General features: G+C 40.9%; 1 protein-coding gene across 1 annotated transcript in view; it reads left to right on the top strand.

The window, feature by feature from the left end:
• FAT3 (FAT atypical cadherin 3) overlaps positions 1–23,391 on the top strand; it is a 399,825-nt gene extending 376,434 nt beyond the window's left edge. The window contains exons 24-29 of the mRNA XM_054518453.1: positions 5,419–5,572; positions 6,731–7,386; positions 10,082–10,195; positions 13,561–13,620; positions 16,196–16,231; positions 16,827–23,391. Coding sequence (XP_054374428.1) covers positions 5,419–5,572; positions 6,731–7,386; positions 10,082–10,195; positions 13,561–13,620; positions 16,196–16,231; positions 16,827–17,446 — 1,640 coding nt within the window. The 3' untranslated portion in view covers positions 17,447–23,391. The remainder of the gene's footprint in view (positions 1–5,418; positions 5,573–6,730; positions 7,387–10,081; positions 10,196–13,560; positions 13,621–16,195; positions 16,232–16,826) is intronic.
• Positions 23,392–25,396: the final 2,005 nt, after the last annotated feature.

The raw sequence follows: 25,396 nt of genomic DNA, 5'->3' as shown, positions 1-25,396 counted from the left end.
AAGATGCTGAATATGAGGTCTTAAAATGGGAAATGTCACACAACCTTAATAATAGTGTGGCACTTGCAGGGCTGCCCATAGTAAATGTATGTTTATCTGCATGAGTAACAGTATGAGCAATCTCAGCAATAGAAAGAATTACTGTAATCACATGCAAAGACTGCACCAAGGTTTTCAACCACAGAGAGAAACCTCATGCTTGTAAAGCCTGCAATTATAAGTATAGTTACTTCCTTTTAATTTGATCAGTCCTGTATTCATCTGGCTTTGATTAAAGTAAATGGCTTATATGAGTAGGCGATTTTATTTGAACATGAAGCATTTGAGCGGAAATATTTACTGAGTCAAGGACTGTGGGCAGAGTGTGGGGACATAAAGTCATTTTGCTTTCCCCACTTTTCACTTTTCTTCTATTCTTTTTTCTTTTTTTCTTTTTTCATGAACAGAGCTAAAGTCCAAAGGGAGGAGAAAATGCAGCATGGCACTTGGGTGGTGGGTTTAACATGCGCTTTAAATGCTGTTGGCAACATTACTTATGGCTGGTTTTGAGGATCACGTAGTTCATAAAAAAGAAATAAGGGAAAAATTAGTGTAATAATACCACAGAACTGACCTGGTCTTATTAATGTTCTTGATCTTGTTTTTTCACACACGTAAACAACCCAGCATACTGTGATGTGAGTATACCAAATGCACTTCAATTATTTTTTTAAAGCTTTTTTAGAAATTCTAGGAGTGTTTAATGTTTTTAATATGTAGTGATTATAGGCATCTGTTTTTGAATTCCCACTTTAAAAGCATGTGCATGCCAATCTTCTCATAGCACTGGTTCAGCAAAGACTGAGGTTCATTTTCATACCAACAAGTGGCAAGAGGCAATGATCTGTTTGAAGACAGATAAGTTAAATCCAGAGTGGCAGGACTGTGGATAGCTGAACACACACTACTTGAAGATGGCCTGGTTTGACTATAGACCTACCAAAATACAAATGCTGGGAGAGGTCCTCTTCCCCTTCAGTAGTTCTTATCAGTTAACTTGGTGTGTAACACTGTGTGGTCAATGTCAAGGGCAGGGCAATTTCTGGACATCGAGTTTGTCAGGTCTAGCTGCACAGCAGGGAGAGAAACTACCCAGAGAGACAAATGGAAAAGCCAAAGCACATTAACAGATAAAAGCCAGCCTGTCTTGCATGGGATAGATAGAAACAGGAGCATACACATGTTCCAAAAAAAAAAAAAAATTGGCAGGAGTTCGGAGCATCGTCTTTAATAAAGCCAAGTAAACCTTGGGATAGACAGACATTCAGATGCTCAGGCTGGGAATGCTACCAGCAGAGATGTTCACTACATAACAACACCCCATCTGCTGATGGCACCGTGCCTGCCTTGTGCTGCTGCCTCTGCTTCTTAAGTGCCAGGCAAACACAGGTGTAGGCAGGGAGCCTGTGTAGTGTCCTGTCTTACTGCATGTTGCTCTTCAGTGAGGTCTGGGGTGAAAAACACCTTTTTCTTTGGGTAGGGACATGCCAGGAGAGCAGTAAGAGCAGCTGTTTGAGTCACCGGGAGCAGGTGAGATTTAACTATGTGGAGGGGACTCAGATTGGTGAAGGAGCATGAGAGGACCCTTATAAAACAACCCTGAGTAAGCCCAAGACAATGTGTAGACCTATGTCTACATAATGTTTCAGGTCATGAATGATATTTGATGCGAATCTTCTGATCATCATCTCTCCCTGGACTTCACTTCCCACTGGAGAGGCGAGGTTTGGGAGGGCAGGACAAGGCTGAACTGGAAGACAACTGGTCTCAAAGCCCTGAGCTGCACACAGTGAGGCTCCTCAGCACCAGCTGTTTGGCTCCACAGAGCCACTGGTGCTGCTCTGAAGGACTTGTGAGTGTAGATACCGCCCAAAAAGGCTGTATTGTGGTTCATAGCTTGTTGTTGCTCTTAGGTCATCTCTTGGTACATGCTGCTATGGCACATGCTGAGAATATTGTGGTCCCACCCTAGAAGCTTTTCAGAGGTGTTTTCCAGAGCTTCCTGTCTTTTTCCACTGATTCCCTCTGAAGAAATACTGTGGTGATATCACAAAATTTGCTGCCTTGGAGAATGCAGATCAACATTTCTAGGAATTAAATATTCATTCCTTGTGGAAGAAGTTCAGATGGACTGTATGATCTTAAACGCTGATGAATTTCCAAAACTTCAGTGTTTTCATTGTGAACAGGATCAAGCCCCACATTGTTTAAAAGAGATTTTTCAGCCCTTGCTGAGAGTACAGGACACTGAGCCTTTTCTCATCCTTGAACGTAAGAAGTTTGCTTGTTATTCTTGTTCTAAACCAGAGGGAAGAAATGAATGGTACGTTAGCAGGATATTAAATTAAAAGTATAATAAAAATCCTTTATTGGACCCAAGATGCACTCCCAACCAGAGGGGTTTCCTTCACAATTTGCCTTTGTCCACAGCCATGTGGCTAAAATATGCAGTAGCCACCAAAATTACAGCCTCTGCTGGGAGGTTTGGAGAAGGATTAAAGGTCTGGCAGGTCTTCTGGCTGAGTGCTATATGCTGTCTACTGAGCCATCATATCAGCTCTTCTCTTCCCTCCTCCATGAATTTTGACATATGCTTTGCCGTGTTGGAGACCTCCCGGGTGAATGCTCTGCAGCTCTGAGCATGTGTGTCACAGAAAAGTTCTGTATCTTTTGCCAGTGGATTGGACTTGGCAGGTGTATGGCAGTCAATCCAACGAGAGGAAACACCAGTGATAAATATGATAATTGAATACTGTCTTGTTTTAGTCCCTTCTTGATTTCTAACTTTGATCCTTAGACTTAGAATCTGTAGTGAATATTGCAGTCTTCTAATATCTGATGTGTGTTCCACTATCATTAAATCAAATTGTGTGAAAAATGTAGGCTTTCAGAAGCAGATTTTTATTTTGGTCCAGTTCGTACACTGCTGAACAGGGCTATGACCCATCTGGTGCATTCAGTTTCATCTCTTCTTAGTATCAAATGCATAAATCCATGTTTCTTTTATAGTTGGTGGTAAATTTTTTTTTTTTATCAAATCAATACTCCTCAAGTTTTCTATAATGAACAAATCTAAACAGAATATATTACAGAACTTAGAGCTTAGCTGAAACAAACAGAAGACATGGAAAGAAAGTGATTCAAGGGCTTTGTCTTACAAATGATTGACACCCGAGAACTTGGTTAAAAACCAGCAGAAACTTGGCTTTTAACATCACTTTAGAGTTATGGAGGTTTGTAAAATATCAGATAACAAATAGAATAACATATATATTCTGCTATTACATAAGGCAACAAAACTAATTATAAATAAAATGGTTTATATTTGAATTGAACATTCTCCTTTTGCTTAAACTCACTGAGACTGTAAAAAACATACAAAACATTAGTGTAAATTTTTGAACTATAGATGTCACTGTTCAGTCATAAAAAGGAAGTGCTGAAACAGCCTTATTTATTCATGCTGTGAATTCTACCTACAGTCACAGGTTTGTAGTTCTTCAGACACAGATCACTATAGGTCCAGAAAGATGTTCACATTGTCTGAGTGTGATACTTTTAAGACACAAAAAGAAATAAGCCCATCTTGCTGATGCTTACTAAACATGCTTTTTGGGAAGCCCAGAAGTTGAATAATTTATCTTCTTAACTCTGTAACCTTGGAGAGATCAGTGTGTCTGTCTCCCTTCTTGTAGCAGAACAACAAAACAGCATGATATTTGAGTATCTATTTCATTTATCTTCAGTTACATAGTATTGGACTCTTGACTGAGTATGCCAGCAAGTCTGGTTCCAAGTTTATTCTCAAAAGCCTGTCCTCATGAAAGAATTCAATTAGAGTAGCTGAACAAGGTGAATTGAACCGTATAGGACATATAAAAGATGTGGGAGTCTTGATGCAGAATTCCTTTTTTCTTATGCCTCCACTGGATTTTTCCATACTGTTTCCATGAAATTCTTTTCCTTGTAACTGTGCTGGATATTCCTGCCATATTTGCAGAAACAATAACTTTTAAAACAAGTATTTGGGGTTTTTTCCAGATGTATAGATATAGAAAGTTTTTAAAAATACATTTTAAAGGCTCACCACTGAGAGATGATATTTCCACTACATCAGCTTGATTGCCAATAATTTTGACACTGAATTGAGTTGCACTCAACCATTTCAGCTCTAACTGGAGCTGTATTAATGGCAGGAAGGTTCCTTGTTTTAGTTGCTTAATATGCTATATTCAGTAGGTATGTGAACCCCATAACTGGAGCTTGAACCTTGCCTGCACATCTGTTTAGGACATTTGGATTATATAAGAAAGTTTTTAAAAGATCAGCCAAAGTTTTTTTTACAGATGTCCAGAAAAATTTTGCTGGCTTAACAGCTCTAACTAAGGAGTCTTCCACTTCCAGGGACTGTCTTAGCCATCTCGTGGCTTTCACAGCCTACATGTTCCATGCTCTTTTCAAGCAAAAAAGCAGTCAGATTTCCATATCCAGTTCACAACTTCAAGAGATGCGCTGCCTCACTGGATTTCTTTGTGACCTTAAATAAAGTTTTCATTAATGGCACTGTGCCATATGAATTCACAAGCAGAGAAAAAGAAAAAAGATATGTGTCATTTGATACTTGGCAGGGTGAACTGATGTGTTTAAAACCTTTTTTTTAAAATTCTGGTTTTGCCCCTGTGTTGGCAAAAAACAGAAATGGGACTTCAATCCCAACAGAGTCCCCCTCCACATGAATGTTGTTACGCCTGATGAATTGATGTGAATGATTAATCAGAATTTGTTAGCGCACTAGTACTGAACATAATCAGCTCTGATTAGGACTGGTAATGCCCAGGTCAGCTGGTATTTTGAATTTTATCGTTTCTACCTTGATGATGCACTTTATAAAACTGGTGTTTTATTACTGTCACATCCTCATTGTGTTGTTCTTTTAAAGGGCAGAGATGGAAAAGCTCTCAGCCGATGTATTTGTTAATTGGTGAAGCCCCCTCAAAAAAAGAAGAGTAGACTGCCTCTATCAGCAAACATTTTGAAAAAGTTGGGAAATACATTCTTGATCTAGAATATTTCTTATTACCTTTCTTGAAAGGTGTTCACCAATGACATTTATTCTTACATAAATCATGATGATTAGGATGGTCTGGGCAGCAGCATCTGGTTGTAGACATGAACTCTGATTGCCTGGGCATCTCAGATAGACAAACTCTTGGCTAGCATTAGTGTGGGCCACATGGACAGACCAGAATGTGTGAACATCCCCTTGCCCCCACAGTACAATTTATTTTTCAGTGTAAAGCAACCAAATGGGTCCTGTCACTTTTAGACAGACTCAGTGGTAGGAGTCTAATTTCCGTCTCTCTGTCCCTCACCTCCCAGGGTACCATTGCAATTGCCTCTCCCAGTTTACAGGAAGGAATTGTGAGTCAGAGATTACAGCCTGCTTCCCAAATCCTTGCCGGAATGGAGGCTCATGTGATCCCATCGGCAATGCTTTCATCTGCAACTGCAAAAATGGCCTGACAGGAGTAACGTAAGTGTCCCTCCCCAGGTGGGCAATGGGAGCTTTTTGACTCAGTGATGGTGGGCTTTTTGATCAGTCATTTTGTACCCAGAAGCTATGATTCACCTCACAAAAAATAACCAAAACCTTAGCACTTATTCCAAGTCAGAGCTAATGACAGCTGAGAAATCCCTGAGACTTGCATGCTCAGAAATGTTTTTTTCTGAACTTACCCTCCTAAGCTGTTGATTCAGGACGTTATCTTGAGACATTTTCTCTGAGATACACCTGTCTCACCTGCTTTTTGAACTATCTTGTAAAACCTGTGGAAGCTGCTGTGTAATCTTTGTTTTGAAAATGTATCAATTATTTAGTCACCTTAGCCCTGACATAAAAGGTTAATTTATTGCAGTCATTTTCTTAAATCCCTGCCTTGATCATAAACTGGTGTAGACACAGAGAATCCTGACCTGCCCATCAACATGCTTTTCCCTTATCTGGTTGTCTACAGTTTGTACTTTTTCCTCTACATTTTGCTACCTCTTATTCTTTCCAATTATCTCTCTTTATGGTTCCTGTTCTTTTTTTTCCTTCAACTCTAATATCTGTTTATCTCCCGACCTAAACAATTTTACATAGTCAGTATATCCTTCCTTCTCTTCTCTTCTCTTCTCTTCTCTTCTCTTCTCTTCTCTTCTCTTCTCTTCTCTTCTCTTCTCTTCTCTTCTCTTCTCTTTCTCTTCTCTCTTCAATAAATATGCTGATGTTTCTACTATATTTTTTCTCAACTATCTTCTCCTTGAATCCCCCTCTATTATTTTGTATTGAAACACATGGGGTAGTCCAAAAATAGTATTAAAAAGCAGATTCTCTATTATATTCAGTAAGCTTCATTAGGGTCAAGGTGCCTTTTCCTATCCGATGCATTATTTCCTTCTTGATATCTATCAAATGCTTTAAACCCTTATTTCCTTCTTGATATTTCCATTTTATTGTCTTTAAAAAACCCATGGAATAGCTGTAGAAAAAATTAAATGCCGCTAAATAATATGATAAGAATACGATAATTTGCAAAGTACCACAAGGTGTTAACTAATGGCACCACTTTGACAAGATAGGGCATCATGCACAAGCTGGACTGCCTCTTAGATGTTCTGAGATTCCAGACTCTCCTTTTCTTCTTTTAAGGTGTGAAGAAGACATTGACGAGTGTGAAAGAGAAGAATGTGAAAATGGTGGCTCCTGTGTCAACATCTTTGGTTCATTTCTGTGCAACTGCACCCCTGGCTACGTGGGTCAATACTGTGGTCTGCGCCCCGTGGTGGTCCCCAATATACAAGCTGGGCATTCCTACGTTGGCAAGGAGGAGCTGATAGGAATAGCCGTGGTCCTGTTTGTCATATTTGTGTTAATTGTTCTTTTCATCATTTTTCGCAAGAAAGTTTTCAGGAAGAACTATTCCCGCAACAACATCACGCTCGTACAGGATCCAGCTACTGCAGCCCTGCTCAACAAGAGCAATGGCATCCAGTTCAAGAACATCAGGAACAGTGGAGACAGCAGGAATATCTACCAGGAGGTTGGGCCTCCACAGGTGCCAGTGAGGCCAATGGCCTATACCCCATGCTTCCAGAGTGACTCAAGGAATAACCTGGACAAGATAGTGGATGGGCTTGGTGTGGAGCACCAGGAGATGACAACATTTCATCCGGAGTCCCCTCGAATACTGACAGCGAGGAGGGGGGTGGTGGTGTGCAGTGTAGCTCCAAACCTGCCTGCTGTGTCTCCCTGTCGCTCGGACTGTGACTCCATCAGGAAGAGCACGTGGGATGCTGGGACAGAAAGTAAGTAGCACTGCGTGCCGGTCTCATTCTTCCCTGCCCGCGGCAAGGGTTGCTTCAGGGTGCAGCAGGTACAGTGGCACAGGTGCTCTTAGTGCTCCATCTTAATACATGTGAATTGTTAAATCTCTCCAAGAAGTGATCTGGTTTAATTTTGAAAGGTTATAATTAAACAAGGCATACAAGGCCTTTTCTTCTATGCATGGAGTATGACTAAAAGCATTTATTTCACTTGTTGAGAAAGCATATATGAGTAAGTGCTCTGAGCATTTTTCAGTGATATAATGCAATCATCTTTCTATTGGAAAAAAACAATTTGGGGCAGAATTCTTAAATATAAATTCTCTTAGGTTCAGGCTGTTTGTTTCCCAAGGGAGTTAAAAATATTTAAACCTTCTTCAAGAAGCAATCCTGTTTTGCATCAGGGAGAAATGAACTAATATTCTCTACTTTCAGTGTCTGTGAACTGAAGCAGAAAGTTACATATGGATTGATATATAGGATCACCTTCTCAGGCCATTGCATTCCCCTCTGCTTTCAGTATCAGAGTCATCATGGAATTTTCAATCCCCGTGCTTACCCTATTTGTGCTGTGATGGTTCCTCACCTGATAACACAGTGCTCCCTCCATTCCTCAAATGGAGATGAAGCAGCAGATTTCATATCATCTGTCATGGCAGGAATACCAGTTTTCTGGGAAAGAGTTACAGCCCTGCATATCTATCCTTGCAAGTCAGACCATGTCATTTGGACTGGGAAATGTTTACTTCACCATATATGATTTTTTAAAGGTGTTTTCTCTTATTAGGGACTTTTCCTAATGCATCTTCCAGTACCTGTTGGAGGGGCTTACAAGAAGGCTGGAGAGGGACATTTACAAGAGCCTGTAGTGATGAATGGCCTTAAGCTGAAGAAGGGTAGGTTTAGATTAGCTATTAGGAAGAAAATCTTGATTGTGAGGGTGGTGAGGCAATGAAACAGGTTGCTCAGAGAAGGGATGGATGTCCCATCCCTGGAAGTATTCAAGGCCTAATTGGATGGGGCTCTTAGTAACCTGGTCTAGTGAAAGGTTCCCAGTCCATGGCAGGGAAATTGGAACCAAATGATCTTTAAGATCCTTCCGCCTCAAAGTGTTCTATGATTCTATGATCTTCAACCCTATTGCAGCACAGCTTTAACCAAAACTGTCACATAAAACTGCACAATGCAGCCCTATTATTGAAAGCAATGGGAACTGAGGAATAGAGAGAGGAATTAAGCAACAGGTCAAGAGGACAGCATTACGTTGTGCCAGGGGAGGTTTGGGATGGACATCAGGAAGAATTTTTGCTCTGGAAGAGTAGTCAAGCCTTGGAACTGGCTACTCAGGGAGGTGGTGAAGTCACCATTCCTGGAAGTGTTCAAGAAATGATTGGGCATGGCACTTAATGCTGTGGGTGTGTTGGCATAGTGATATTCAGTCATGGGTGGGCTTGATGATCTTGGAGGTCTTTTCCAGCCTTACGGAGTTTATAATTCTATAGCTGTGCCCTGATCTGCACATTTTCATCCAAGGCAGCACACTGGCTAAGGTCATGTAGTGAAAAATTGAATTAGTTTTCATTTATTTGGGCTGTATTTCAGGGTTGTGTTGTGTCTGACCTTTTAAACTTTAAATATAGTTAAGCTGATTGAAAGCATCATCACACCAGCTCCCACACATGCTCTGTTCTATATTCTCCTGGGGGTTTGTGCCACAGGCACTGCTGGTACTGGTACAAATTTCTGCACACCATGAGGCCATATCAGGGAGACAGAGCTCAGCTGTCACGGAGTGGGAAGCAGTGCAGTTTTGTTACTGCAGCACTCACTTCATCAGCTCCATACCCTGCTGCTCAGCAGGAACAAATCAGCTCTTACCGTGTGGAGGTGTGCCATGCTGGGTAGAAATACCTACAGCTGGCAGGTAAAGAAAGAGCTGTGCTTTCATGATGATAGCACCTGACCTTCTTCATTTGTAATTGGCTCAGGTATCTTAGTGCTTAAAATGGAGAATAACTTTTTGTGTTCCTGATTATTGCCCATATAATGTGTAGTTGAATGTGTTTATTTATATATGGTTAATTACAGGAGAATTTATACCGTAGGTTGCAGTTACATTTCTAAACAGTAGAATTGTGAAGACTGAATGTCCCTGATGAAAAGCAATGTAAATTGAAGCATAATCTATTATATGTCAGTGATGGAGCTATTAAAATCTGATCCAAGGGCCACTGATATGAATAACAAGATGCACAGTAACTTTACTGAACATTGAATGAGCCTTTAATGAGGCTCTCAAATTAGGAAATGAACAGTAAAGATAAATGTAACTGTAATCTCTTGTATAAGCTGTTTACACCGCATTCCTTAAGTCATCATTTTCATTGCTTTTGAGACTACATACCATCTAAAAAGACAATATTGAATACAGATGTTTCTTCCTTGATTACAGTGTTGTCAGCCACTTGAAAGACTCCTTGGGCTTCAAACACTTCATAAGTCTAGGTACCTTTACCAACTGCCTTCTTGACGAATAGGTCATGTCCTCTGTGTGAAGGAAATAATTTTATTCTGACTCATATAACAGAAGGCAGGATTTGAATGTGTCCGTGGTATAAATAGGTAAATGTGCATCCCTAGAGAGTACCATTTTGCTTTGTCTTTGCTGTCAATGAAGGTAAAGGGGTTGATGACGCTGAAGAGGTGACCTGTTTTTCAGGAAGTAATAAAGGCAGCAACTCTGAAGTACAGTCCCTCAGCTCCTTCCAGTCTGATTCCGGTGATGATAATGGTAAGAAATGATTTCATCTTTATTATGCTGGGGGAAAAGCTATTTATCTCTCTCTCTAATATTATTAAAAGATTTATGTGACATCTTGAAACCCTTTAATGATGCCAAAAGTAAGAAAGTCACGGGTTCAAACCCTGACTTTGTGTTCCACTTACTAAATTGTAGGAATGTAATAAAAATTTTGATGCTTGGGGCTGTTGTATCAGGACTGAGCTTTACAGTGAATTAGAGGTGTGATACAGCAGGTCACACTGCCAAGATGTAAGTTGACTAATAGGTTGCAAGTGAAACTGTAGAATTTATATAATTTTCCTTCTGGGAAGAGCATGACTTTCACCAGTCGAATAAAAGGTATTTCCATGCTATTTGCCAGGTCTCATTCATGGTCCCAACAAAACTCTGCTGGTGCTCAGCCGCAACAATGAGCGGATGAGCCAGTCCCCAGCGTCCTGGCCTCTCCCTGGCAATCACAGCTCAGCAAACAATAGAGCACCATTAAATCCTTGTTCAGTGCATACTCAGTGCCTGCCTCTCATGTCCTGCATCATTATCTCCCTGGGTGACACAGGCAGAGCCATACACAGCCCACTAAAAGGTCCACAGAGTCAGAGCAAACCTTTGTTCCTGCAGCCCACATATGTTGAGCAGTGGGTCTGAGAAAAGTCAAGATGTTTCTGCTGGGGAGGGATGGTGGATGTCTGGGAAGCCTCGTTTAGACACACAGAAAAAGACTATCACAAAGGAATCATGCTTGGTTTCCTCAGCCACCAGTTAATGAACTGTCTGTAGACTCAGCTCCTCAGTCATGTCGTGCAGCTGTTCTCTAGGAACTCTGAAATGTTGGAAAAAGCACTGATAGCAAAGTATACTTGCAGTTCCTTTTGGCCTGCTGTGCCTGAAGCATTACCATTATTTTTGTCAGGCTTCCCTATGCTTTTCTGGCCCTGCACCAAAAAGACCGCTTTAGCCTTTTTTTAGGATAGTGTTATTTAATGAAATATATTTACATTATAGTTACCTTTGGAATAATTATTCAAGTGGTCGTTTATTGTACATTGTTACTTTCTGTATCTCACAAATTCTGATTAGACATTTCAAACTCCTGATCCTGTCTCCACTGAAATCATTGACACAGTACCCACAGAAGCTGGATTGGACCTTCTGTGCCCACTCATTTTTTGTGAAGGCTTCATTTAAAATATGGCCTTTTGAGATAACATTTCTAGTTCAGGGTTCAAACAAATCCATATCTTCAGGGAGAACGAGGGAAGAAACTTAGATCATCTGAGTCATTTGCAGAGATCGATGCAAGACCACACGCTCTGGTTTGCTTGAAGCAGCAGGGAAGGTCTGCAGTGAAAGAGCCTAAAGGGCAAAGCCAGGCATAAGTAAGCATATACATATTCACATGCCTGTACTTTAGGGCTAATGGATATGCCTCCTGAAGCCATGAATCTTTGCTCTTCTTGTATTTCAGTTCTTTGTACTTCACATACCTGCAGAGGTTAGAAGGTTGTCAGTGAAAACACAACAAATACAATTCAACATCCACACTCTTTGATGAGACAGGACAGTGGCTCCTTCTCCAAACCCCTTCCTCCAAAGCCAGGAACAATTCTGCTGAGTTCTCAGGCTAGCACAGGAGACAGGCTTGTGTCACACAAATGTACAAATGGCTATGCTGACACTGACTTGTGAAATTGGGTGGCAGCTTCTGACTGAGGAAACCTATCTGGCAGCAGTGGGATGAATTCCACTGTGAATATGTATATGCTTACTATATGCAGGCAGCTTCTGCTCACCCCCTCTAGGGCTCTTGAAGCCTTCTCTTGCTGTGTCAAGGGCTTGTCTTGCCATGTAAACTCAAGTGGGGTGAGATTTTGAAACTACATTTTTTCTCTCACCTTATTTCTCCTGCATTTAAATTGCTCAGCTTCCCTAGTCTTTCTGTCAGTAGTTAGCAGTAATTTTTGTAGTCCAAAATCTGAGCATTGACTTGCACTGAGCTGTGTGAGGTGGGGTTCCCTCTTTTCTGTGAATATGATCTGCGCAGCTCCCACCAGAGCCAGCCCTTAGTTGCAAAGAAAACTGTACTGGCCCTGCGTTTTGACCTGTTTTTCACTCTTAGGTTTTTTTTCCTCTAATAGTTCACAGCTGCCCTCCATCTATTTTCTCAGCCATGCAGCACTAACTGCATGGAGCCCCTTATTTTTCTATCATGTTTATTTTGCATTAGACAGTACAAGTCTCCTTTGTATAATTACTATTGCTGTTGATGGCATAAATATGCTGATCATAGACACAGAACAGGGGTCCTTTGGTTTATCAAGGCTCTTTTTGCTAAGCCCTCACTAGAACTGAGGAAATTGGATGATATACCAGGTCCCATGCCCAAAATTTAGCAAAAATGTGAAAATATTCAACATATGTCTGCACTGTTAACACATTTCTTGTGATCTCTAAGTCTGTTGGCTGTGTGAAACAAAAAAGTATGTTTTGCCCCACATTGCTCCAAGCAATTGGTTTTCTCATAACTAAAGACAGAGGAAAAGGGAAGGATCCATTGCACTCTCATGCAGAGCTTTCCCTTCAGTTTTGATTTTTGGGTTTATTTCATGTTCTCAGAGGCAGGAGGTTTGGGTGGTGCAAAATGCAGATCATCTGGAAGACCACACTTTACAGGCCTCCACATTAAAAAGCTGCACAGTCTATATTAATGATTTCAAGGGAAAAGTGTGTTTTGTTGGAACACCTGCAGAGAACACAAAGTGTTTGTGAAACTATTCTGGCAAACATGGGTCAAAATTTGAACCACACCTACATGGCTGTGTCCTCCTAATTATAGCTGTGCTGCTTAACCTCCCTGAGGCATTGCATGGCATGGCACAGAGAGTAAATAAGTAAAACATTCCTCTTAGGAAATAAATTGAGCTTAACACCATTTCTGATGGTGTGTTGGTCTAAAAGATAATGATCCTTGGAGTACATAGCACCATCTCTGGAGACCTCTAAGAAGAATGAATTAGAAATTAGTGTCAGGTAGACAAGATACTGCTTTGGTTAATTGAATCAGCTGACCAGTCTGCTTGAATTTATGAGGTGATACACATCATCCCATATGCCTTTCTGGAAATGCTGGTTTGGAATTTATCAGCACTCTGAAGATATATGGGATTATCTGAAATGAAATGTCCTGCAACCAACTGCATAAATCATGCACTGGTCAGCAGCCTTTTTTTTTTTCTTTCAATGTCAGCTCTGTTTTTTGAGAGAATTTATTGTGGTAACCTATGATGTGTGTTTTAAATACTAACCTGAAGCTGTCCTTCCCCTCCCTTTATTTTCTGCTTTCCCTCCCCTGCAAGCTTCCATAGTGACTGTCATACAGCTTGTCAACAATGTAGTTGACACTATAGAAAATGAAGGTATTTAAATTTTTTTCTTTCTTGTTATACAACAATGCTTCCTATTTTCATTGTGAAACATTCCAGCAGAACCTCACTAATCTACACTGACCAGCAATCCTGTGGCAGGGATTGGGTTTGCAGATCAGCATGTTCACCAGCAAACATGAAAATGCCAGAGGATTGTACCACAAAATATCTGTGGGTAACTGGAGGTGGTAGAAAAGGTGTCAAGCCTTCATCCTCTTCTGTTCAAGTCAATGTTTCTGCTTGTTTATTCTCATTGCCTTCAGAGAAAATAATAGACTGATAATGAGCCATATCATTGAGATGATCCTGGCTGCAGAGACTGGGAAGCAGAAGATGACACGGGAAGTCTGTGAAGTGTCCCATGCTGCAGCAGAGCTGGGTTATGTACCCCAGTGGTATCACACAGAGAGGAGCACAGTGGTGGCTGGCTGGTGGCTGGTTTCTCCCAGGAAACCCTGCCAAACAGCGGATGTGTGGGCACAGCTCCACGAGTGCCGTGGCTCTCCCGTGGCATTGGTCTGCCCGTTCCACAGAGCATGGCAATGTGCTCCAAGGACCAGCAGTCACCTCTTCCACTGACCTCCTGGGTAACCTCAGGCATATCATGTTACAAGTGAACCTGTAATGCGGGGATATCACTATTTTCTTTTTTCCATAAAGCACTGAGGAAATGTCTTGTTATCATAGATAAACATTACTTTTATTTATTTTCCAACATTTTTCCTACCCTTGGGCAAATGTCAACTCAGCATCAACTCAGGTTGTCCACAAGTCAAAAATTTCATCTGTCCTTAGCAAATTTAAGACAGATTTTACATACTTCAGCTAATCTAGTCTGCATAATACATTAAGATTATTAAGTACATTATTTTTGTGAAACTACAGATTTTTTTCTTGAGCCAGTGTCACAGTAATTTTGAAAAACACTTTTACTGCTAGCTAGTGATGCCACTTGAATATTTGTTAATAGTGCATTTATTGATACCCTGAAGTGTAAGAGTGCCAGTCTTCTCACTATCAAAAAACCAAAAATTAACTAGCCAAGGTTAATTCAAAAGAAAGTCCCATTCAAAAAATAAAAAAGTTACCTTGAAAAGAAACCACAGGCACTGAAAATGACCTTGCCTTCCTAAGGGAAAGCTTAAGCAAACACCCTGGCTCATTATCATCCTTTAAAGGTCAGAAAAAGCCAGTCTGGCAGTAGTTTCAAGAGACTGGCACTGAAAATGCTTTGCCCACTTCCCAGTTCCTTATATGAAACTTAGGATTCTTAGAATTGTCTGCTCTGCAGCAGAGCTGTTGGAAGTGGTGAGTAATTAGCCACACTGGAGCTCTGGGCAGAATCGCTGCCACAGAGTCACGGGAGGATGGGGCTCCTGCCTCAGGGACCTGCCCAGGGTTGTGCAAGTCAGCAAATTAGTGAGGTTCTCCTGGATTCTGATCCACACAACTCAGAGGGCCCTGACACACCTCAGGTGCAGTGCCATCACACTGACCCCAACACAGCAAATCCACTGTACAAAGAAGAGAGAAGTGCAGAAGAGAGGTTAGGGCCGGTTCAGACACTGCTGCTACACCTGTAGTAGCCCCAGCCCTCCTCACTCCAGGATATGGCAGAGCAGGTGGAGAACTCCTGCCTGGCTATCCAGCTAAGGGAGAAATCACCATCACCCCATGCACCATGTGGTGATGAGCAAGGGCAAGTGTGGTCTGAGTAGGTGAAGGGCTGGAGAAGTCTTCCCTTGCCTGTGTCTGAGCCACAGAGGGTACAAGCTGTGATGCCACAGAGGTCTGTTTCTCCTGCCAGACCTCCTCCAGCAATGTCATCCAGAGACTTTGCCCGATGACTTCCTGCATGAAGCCAAATAACATGCGGCTGAACAAGAGCATATCCATCTAGAAACGCTGCAGCTTATTCCCTGCTCTTGTCTCACATAAAACCTCCTTCCTTGCTCTCTCCCCCACCCCTGCACCCTCTCCATACTGGAATGCCTCCCTCCCCACCAGCTAGCATGGCAGTGCAGGTGGGAGGTGGGTGTGGGGTTGCGGAGCATTGTAGCTGATAGCCCCATTAAATGGCTTTGTATTCTATTCTATTCAGGTTCTTATACCGTGCCCATCACCATGGTATCTGAGCCCAGGTGGGCCCAGATTTGTTTGAACCGGCCCTGAGAATGGTAGATTCTTATTTTTCTGTTTCAAAGTGAACAAGTGAGAGAAAAATGTACTTTGCAATTATAAGCCATGTCGATGGTGGATAGCCCTTTTTTGTGCTAAGAATTACAACTCTAATGAAATTCTGTATCTGTTCAGTGAGGGTAAATAATTAAGATATGATAGAAAAGGAATATAATACACGACATAAACATTTCTTTATCTATGTCTGCATTTGACAGGCAAGCTTATCTTATACGTTAAAATAAATAATTTAAAATCCTACTAAAATGACACCATGGCAGCTGTACTTTAGAAATATGCATGCAGAGTTTTGTATTTTCACATGTAATACAATGCTGGTGACAAGCTCCAAGTTACCAGTTTTTGCTTTTCACTTTGTATCTGACAGTGTCTGTTATGGATCAAGGACAGAACTACAACAGAGGTGATTTTTCTGGGGCACCTTCTGCCTGTGGGCCGGGGTGGGCAGAGCACTGACTTGATCTATTTGGTTTTTTTCTTGAACTGCTTCATGTGTACCCTTTTGTTTGAATTCTATTCAAAAGATGCATGAGAATGGTCAGCCACTTTTTTTGTTTCAAAATTCAGTTTTCAGTCAATCAGATTATTTGCTTGCACACTTTCTTTCTTCAAGTCATTGGAGGTGGAAGGGGAGATAAGATTCTGTAGGCATGCTGACTGCATTTAAAGATTTTTTTCAAGTAGCTGTGAAAAACGGTAATTCAGACATTTTGATTTCTTGGACTCACAGTTTCTAATACAACCCAGTAGCATCTTAAAAAGCAAAATGCCTGAGAGTGGCCGTGTTTTGTTTCTTTGCTTGTTTGCATTAGCGTCATAATGCAATTTATTCTCCTCCTCTACCCCTCTGGTCAGAGCATGGCTGACCTGTGTCCGTGGCCTGTGGGGCATGCTGTGATTTGAATGTGCTGTGAGGACTCAGGCAGGTGCATGCAGGACACTGCTCTCCTCCGTGGTCTCATCCTAACAGAGTGCTGTGGTTCTCTTCCCTGCTGCAGCGTATCATTGGGATACCTCTGACTGGATGCCCAGCGCTCGCTTGTCCGACATTGAGGAAGTGCCCAATTTTGAGACGACGGATGGAGGCTCGGCTCATCACGGCAGCACCAGAGAACTGGAAACAGATTACTACCTTGGTGGCTACGACATCGACAGCGACTACCCTCCCCCTCATGAAGAGGAGTTTTTGAGCCAGGACCAGTTGCCACCTCCTCTTCCAGAAGATTACCCAGACCAATACGAAGCCCTCCCACCCTCGCAGCCGGTCTCAATGGCAAGTACTCTCAGCCCTGACTGCAGGAGACGGCCGCACTTCCACCCGAGCCAATACCTCCCTCCCCACCCGTTCCCCAATGAGACGGACACCACAGGATCTCAGACTGGGAACGAATTTAGTACTTTTGCTGTTGGCCCAGGCCAGAACACAGAAAATGCTGGTGCAGGTAAGGTGCCCTTATCCTTGCACAACTCTCTCAACGCCTCCTCCTCTGACGTTTCAGCCGGCTGCGGCTTTGATGACTCCGAAGTAGCCATGAGTGACTTTGAAAGCGTGGAGGAACTCAGCCTAGAAAATGTTCACATTCCATTTGTGGAGACCCAGCAGCAGACACAAGTGTAAAGGAAGCTCCTTTCTCCTTACTCCTCCTCTTCTTTTTTTTAATTTTGTCATTTCGTCCAATTAATAGTATAAACACTGAGAAGAAATTTTGCTGAAGGTGTGTCTATATATATATTGGGCAAAGAAAAGTTCAGTAGAACCCATTATTAACTTGTTCAGAAATGATACTGTATGTGCAGACACGAAGAGACCAATTGTTTTAAGTATTATACATCACAAAATTGTTACAGACAATCTGGAGAGAGTGTACCTTCTATTTATTACCAAGAGTAAAACTCAGCTTTTGAGGCAGGGGGAAAAATAACTGCTAAATAATTTCTTTCTCTCTCACAAAGTTGGGATGTTTTGGGGTTTTTTTTGGCATTGTGTTATTAAAAGTGTTACAGTGTTATGATCTCCCCACAGTATTAAGGAACGAGTATGGATCATTCTAGAATGTACTGTTGCATGAAATTTTATGTCAGCAAAGAGTGAAAGCAATTGATTGCTGGGGGTGCTGCATACAACACATCAGATGGTTAAAAAAAGCAACATTTACAAATTGACCTATCAAAGACAAGTGACCAATTATTTGTCCATAAATATTTATCTATACTTTTGTTCATTACATAGCATTTCATTCTGCTTTGTGTAGAATAACACACACACACACAGTTTATATTTACTCCAAATTGGCTTACTTTGGTCGTCATTTTTAAAACCTGATGTCAAGTGCATGTGCATAGCTTTGCCCATGAGGACTTCCCAAAATGTCTGAGTTTGGCTCAGGAGTGGCCTGGTTTTGCCCCAGCTGTGTACGCACAGCCTCTCTCAATGTGTATGCAACATGAACATGAATCTGAAAACTTCAGGTAACCTACCCAGCTGATCATTTTTTTTGAAATTTCTTGCTTGGGCAATCAGCTCTTTAACAGCAGTCCTCGTGCTGCAGTTACTGCAGTAAAATTAGTTGCAATTAAGTTACATATAAGGCTGCTGTAACCTCACGTCATTAGCTTAGCATCTTTTGGCAAATGTCCATCCCTAGAATTCACAGGATGAGTTCTCAGCTGCTGTAGACTGACTCAGTCGGTGGAGCTGCATGAATGGACTGTGGCCAAAGATCTGTTGCCAGATTTTCCACTGGGCGCATGATTTTGTAGGATTTGAGTGCATCCAAAGGCTGTTTGCAGACTTCAGAACACTGTTGTGGAATCAAGAAAACCATGATATCTGTATGCTTTTATGCTTCCCTCAGCCTGATTGGAGTAAATGGTCATTCACATTGATTAGGTCAGAGTAGTCAAGCGCAATCTGGAAATACTGGATTTTCACTCAATGTATTAAAGCAGAGTATACACACCTGTTGCTTGGTGCTCTGAAAATGTTTTTACCCCACTGCATTTTACAGCATCTCTGTACCTTACCAGTGAATGTGAGTCTACAAGCCTGCATTACTGTTGGGTTTTCATCCATTTCTGCCATGGCATAATTCTGTCATTCTGAAAAGCTACTGAATACCTAAATCATTTTGATAGATGAACAGATTCATTAGCAGGTTTACTGTGCTGCTTTCCTTGTCCTGTCCCTTGGTCAGTCACCTTAACTGGATAGTTTCAGCAGTTGTATGTCAGGGCATGTTCTTGACTGACAGGAATTTCACACAAAATTAAATTGCAAGCCATTTCTTGACATACAGGAAGAGTTTATTCAGAAATTTTCCCCAACACAAATAAATTACTAGTAGAATGTAATTTAAATAATTGCAGCTTGTAACACTTTTAATAAAACAGGTTTTATAGAATTCTTGGAGTAGGTACAGTGTGTTGCTGCTTCCCTCCAATAATTTGTATAGCTGTGAAAGATTGGTGTGGATATTTTCTTTGGGATGAGGCAGCACTTCTTCAGTAGAAAACAGCTCATTATGTATAGGTATATGAATGAAATGAGTGAACTTCTAGAGAGAATGTACTGCACATACAAGTATTATCAAGTACTTGTCTGCAAATAGGTCCTGTCCTTTGAATTTATGAATGTCACTTGGTCTTCTCAAAGTAAACATGCTTCTGTAACAGTGATATATTCTGAATGTGCTCATGGTGCGTTTCAAACCCTTTCCCCTGATATTATTCCTGTGTTTTTGAGAAGAAAAAAATGCAGAAATTTGTATTGTGATTGCAAGGAACTGAGGGATTTGCCAGAAGGCCATAAAATGGTTTGGCAAGCCTAGAGGCACAGATAGAGGATAGCTCATATTGTTCATGAAGTCTGTGTTACAGGAAAGGAAATGCAATTAGATTGATGTCTCTTCAAGAGTTAGGAGCATCAGAGTTGGCAAAGCAATTCTGCAAATTTAGCTGCACTTTTAAAGCTTGTATGACTTGAGAATGAGATGCTCTCTTAGCATCAGGCTGCAGTTTACATGAGGTTTGCTCCTACTCAGTTTTGGTTTGAGACATTTTTATCCATTATGCAAGTAATTCTGTTCAAGCCCCCAGATAGTTATTAGGTGTACTTGTCACCTGTCTTCTGTAGTGAAAGTTCTTGCATAAGCATGAGACACCAGTATCAAAATTTACTGGAACATATCAAAAGTGTCATGAGGGACAGCACGATGGGAGCCTAGTGATTGCCATGCAAAAAAAAAAAAAAAACAAATCAATGTTTCTTACCAAGCTTGTTGCCTCAGTAATATATTGTTGGTAGTGAGTTTTAATAGTAAAATATGCATAAATACAATGTATAGTACTTTTTCTGTTTGATGTTGTTGCCATTTCATTTCACTGAACGCCTACTTATTAAAGTGCTGTTGGGAAGGTGCCAAGGATCACCCGTTCAGCCTTCTCCGTCCTATTCATGATTTCTATACCTCAATATCTCCTCCCCTCCAAATCCATCTTCAGATTCCCCTCTGTGCATATTGGTACTTCTGTGGCTTTTCTGGTTTTTTTCAGGCTATTTTGATAATGATAAGACCCAAATGCAGATCTAAAGGTGAAATACCTCTTAGGGAGTAAGATTTTCATATTAACATCCCTTGTTAAACCAAGCCATTTTGTTTTCTCTTTTTAATTACTACTCCACACAAACAAGTCAAAATCTTCTAATTTGGAACATAAGAACACATTCATAACATAATGTAAGAATTACTGTTCATATTATGGCTTCCAATATATATTTCCTTTTTCTGCCATATGAGGATTTTTGTATCACTGCTGCTGTCAGGTCCCTAGTTCTGCAAGAGCTACCCTGCACATCTCTGCTTATCCTGTGTGTCTGTATTTCAAACTACATCCCTGTAGATGGCTCCACTACCCGATATTTTCTCTCAGAATCATCTGTAGCAGATGATTTCATGGGCTTAATGAAGTACTTTTGAGTATCACTGGCTTATAACTTAGGATCAAGAAAGTTTTGACTTTTTGGAAAGAAGCAGCAAGAGAAAAAAGCAACTTGTTAAAATGCAAATGCACATTTATATCAAAAATCATGAACTTTTCCGGGGTGTATGAGTCTAAGTAAAAGGGTGCTTGTTCTCTGCATTTTGATCAAGTTGAGAATGCCATGCACAGTGCTGGCCTTTTTAATAACGCTGGCAGTGGAAAGAGCCTTACAGTGACTACAACATGATTTATTCTGCCAATACCACATTAGATATCCCTGTGTAAAAGGAAAAATGAGTCTTATGTACAATTCTTAAGTATGTTAATTACTTTACCTTTGTATTATAAATATTCAAAAAAAAAAATAGGGCAAACTCCCCCCCCAGCACTGTAGATACTGAATGTAGTTGCTGTCCTTGACCAGTATCTTAAAGTGGAATAAAGGGCCAAATGTGACACCATGGAGCTGTAGAATCACTTGCCTCCCATGGGAGACAATGGACAACCTCACTAGAAGACATACATAAAATTGCCTTCCTCTAGGACCCTCCTATAGGATACAGCATATTAGGCAACCAGGAGAACCTTGGAATGCAGAGATTGACTACAGAACCATGATTTCCTGTCAATAGAGCTCTTCTCCTTAAGCCCAGTGATGTCTTTGATACCAGACTATCCCAGGGGTTTCTCTAACATATAATTCCAGTGAAAAGCTGGAAGGAGTCAAAGGCTTCTCACTGCCACTGTTTTCCTGAACCTGAAAGTTGTGTGTGCCATCTGTCAAGCAGGGTCTCCACCTCTGCATGTCCCACAAAGAACTTAAATTTTGGTGTTTGGAATTTTTTCTCCTGTTTTCTAAATTCTGTGTAGTGTAGTCTGAAGTAGTGAGAGCCTTGATGTATTGGTACCTTCTCAGTGTGGCTGCAGCACAGTGAATAAAAGCATGTCATGAAATGCTGATCAATGGGGAGGCAGCAGCCTCTTGTCTCTGTGAGCCAGGCAGAGACATTTTGAGAACATGACATAAAAGTTGTTGCTCTGGTCTCCTATAAATTCCATCATAAAGAAAAATGTGGACTGAACAGGACAAATGGCTGAGAACACACTTTACTCCTCGTCGAAAAAGCTAAATGGATGCTATAGTAAGTATATCCTTACAGTCAATAACTGCAGTCATGGGAAAGGGAGGTGAAGGTGCCCTGGGCCAGTTCTGCTAAGCTTCATTTGAAAAGGAAGCATCCCTAATAATGGAGGAAGCCAGCTCTTCAGAACCAGTATGAAAGTGCATTTGTGTTTTGTAGATAATGTTTGGAGCTATTCACTTAGTAATAACGGGCATTTCATTGGTTTCCAGCAAGAGAGTTACATCTTCAGCTTCATTCCCTGACGGTTTACCATCATTTACCATGTGGTAAAAACTGCTTTTTGCCTGTTTGCATCTCTGCTCCTCTCAATACACCAAAATGTGATCTGAGCCTTAGAAATTTAGACCATTGCCCATTAACCATGGTTTTTAGCCTGTGTTTCGTGAACTTGACATTTAACATCTCCATTATCAGAAGGGCCATCCAGCTGGTAAATTAGCTGCATCATCCAAGGAACGAGCGGATGGGGAGGAAATGAAATTAAATTTGTTTCTTTATGTAATAATGAAAAGCAATAATTGCAAATATGTCGTATTACACAAAGGCCATAAGTAATCTTTACCAGTGTTAAGAGTGCACTTGAACTGTATTATGGAAAGAGATTGGAGCCCTCAGAACTGTAGCATTCTTTTGTCATAGGAATACCTGAAACACTATTAATCAGCAATGCAATGAGCCCATACTGCCAATTTTCAGGAGATGACAAAGATGTTTAGGAGTGAAAGCAGTTCTCTTTAAAGCACTGTATTGGAAAAGATTGTCTTGTAAATTTTACCTGTCTCAAGCAGGCTGGTTTGTAAAAGATGTATGTTTTGGTGTTTAAAAAGAAGTTTATAAAATAATGTATATAATGGTTTCAAATTACCAGGCTTTTGTAGATATTTGATGCCAATCAGGTTGCTTTAATTTCTTTTGTTTGTTTGTTTGTTTGTTTGTTTGATTGATTGATATAATTCAAAAGAGTCATCAAAGTTGGTTTAAACTTCTAAGATAACAGGAAAAAAAGTTTTAGATCTGAAGACTTTTTAATCATTTCAAAATGTACTGTAATTTTCCTTTGGGTTCAGCTCTTTTTGTTTAACTTCTTTCTGGTTTTAAGAAGATTTTTTAATTGACTTTTTTAAATGAATGTGTTTTGCACAAAAAACCTAGAGGTATGATTTTTATTCCATTTCAAGTAGGTATTAAGAGATGTCATTTTTCCAATGACAACAAATTAAACCTTATGCAAAAGGGAAGGTTTATCACTTTGAGTGGGTATAGTTCTTCATCTGAAAACTAATTGTTCCTTCATAATTGCTGTTGGCAGTATTGTCTTGTGTTCTTTTGCTATAAAAACAAAACAACAAAAAAAAAAGTGTACAGGTTTGTAACTGCCAAAATTTGCTAAAGTTGATGGTTAAAATAAGTTTTCCAAGTAAACAAAAAGAAAAGCCCAGCTGTGTTGACTGCTTTTTGATTTTTCTCCTACTTTCAAAGGAGGGAGCAAGATAAAATACACCAGTTCTTGAAGGAATGTAGCATTCTCTGTGTTGCAGAAAATGCTACTTTTTTGAAGTCCTTAAATTAATTTCATTATTACATGGAAATTCCTCTGTAGGGGCCCCTACTTGCACTGCAGAGCACTTGCACCTTTGCCAAGAGTTGCTTAGCTGATGTAAGCTAAGGCAGTTCCCTGATTAAAACCACATCTTCAAAGAATGCAAAAGGCATCATTGCAACATGTAGCCATCTAGACAGTGAACTCCATCAAAGGAGACAAATTTCAGGGGACAGTGCAGCTGTCTGGTTGCTTAGTGGGGGTGAAAGGAATGGGTGTGTAAAGCAGCATCCCATTCCACAATGTGCCAGCCATGGGCATCTCTATGCTCCAGCATCATGGCACTGGCAGGTGGGACCAGCTGGGACAAGTTCATGTGTGTTGGCACTGCCCCTGGAAAGAGATGTCATGGTATTCAGTCTGGCCAGGCCTTGCATTCAGGGATACCCCATCTATTCCTCCTTCATCACACCTTCCAGCTCCACAGCCAAGCTGCCCTAGCTGGACTGGACTGAAACATGGCTTCAGAAGCTCAGTGTAGAAAGAAAGGGAGACAGTCCTTCCTGAGCTCTTAGAACACTCTGCCATGGCACAGCCAAGATCACCCCTCGTGCTGCTGGGGAGCAGGGATGCTGCCTGCGTTGTGTGTCCCGTTAAAGGACTCAGAGCAGTGTTTCAGTCACCACCAGTCAGCACACAAATAGCCCTTCTCAGCAATCTTGAAACAGAAGTTTAAGCTGTGGAAAGGAAAAATACCAAGTCAACATTAGAAGTGTCTCTTCCCTCTTCCCTCAATACCCTTTTCTTTTTTTCCTAGCATGGATGACTACCTTATTTTAGTCAGTTTCCTATTTAAATTTCTATTTCTGCTTGTAGATGATCTCTTTTTTTTCTTTTCCACCATTACCAGTAGATCTTGACAGAATGTCAGGGAAATACTTGTGGCAGCAGAAGTAGCTTGGCAGTCCAGCGAGGCTCACTGTTACAGTGAGATGAAGCAGAGCATTATAAGAGAAAGTGAGTATGGTTCAGAGAATATTCAAGATTAAATGATGTAAAATTCTTGCATCAGTTTAATGTTCAAAGCTAGAGATATGAAATGACATCAGTATGTCTGTTAGGATGAAAAAGATGAGATGGCAAACAGGTCAAAATGCGCCTAAGTGTTCTGTCAAAATAGAACTAGCACCAATGATTTTCCCCTTTACATCAAAAATAAGTTATTTCTTCCTCCCATGTGTTTTGGTAACAGGTTTTGTAAATATGCAGTGTATCCTGTCCATCACGGTGGAAACCCTCCCCTAGTTTACACTGCAGTGCTGCTGGTGCATGAAGTGTCACCAGAAGCCTTTGTGGTCTAAAAACTAAGGGGGGAACATCTCATGGTAAAGTATGAAAAGGAGAAGACACTGAAATGACAGCTCTGATCATTTCAATGAACCTGAAGGTTTTTGCACAGAATTTTTCCTTTTATTTGCACAGAAACATCTGTAGTGCAAAACAACGTGAAAATCAGAGATAAGTGTCTGGCTGTGGCATTTCCAGCCCTTCAGAAAAGCTTGGAGGGCTTCTGTAGGAGTCTAGGGATGAGTCAGGTGGATGTTAAGAAGAAGGAGACAATCCATCCTATCTGAACACTTACTAAGAATCTTCATTTTCAGATCAAAGACAGATTTTCTGTGCTGCTAAAACCTTTCAACCTTTCCTACTTGCAGTTTTTGTTCTGCCTACCCCCCATTCTGTCATGCAGTGGGGGACAAAACATCAGTGCAATGACTGTGACTTCCTCTAACATTCAAAGAAAGCAATTTAGAGACTCCCTACCTCTTCTCAGACAGCAGTCATAGCCACAGAGAAGAAAGCATTTTGCAGAAGGCATGTCACCTTGTTGCAGGAAGGACTC

This window comes from Molothrus ater, chromosome 2 (genome assembly GCF_012460135.2).
Source record: "Molothrus ater isolate BHLD 08-10-18 breed brown headed cowbird chromosome 2, BPBGC_Mater_1.1, whole genome shotgun sequence".
Lineage (NCBI taxonomy): Eukaryota > Metazoa > Chordata > Aves > Passeriformes > Icteridae > Molothrus > Molothrus ater.
The sequence above is the reverse complement of the archived record's forward strand: the minus strand, read 5'-3'. Positions and strand labels throughout refer to the sequence as shown.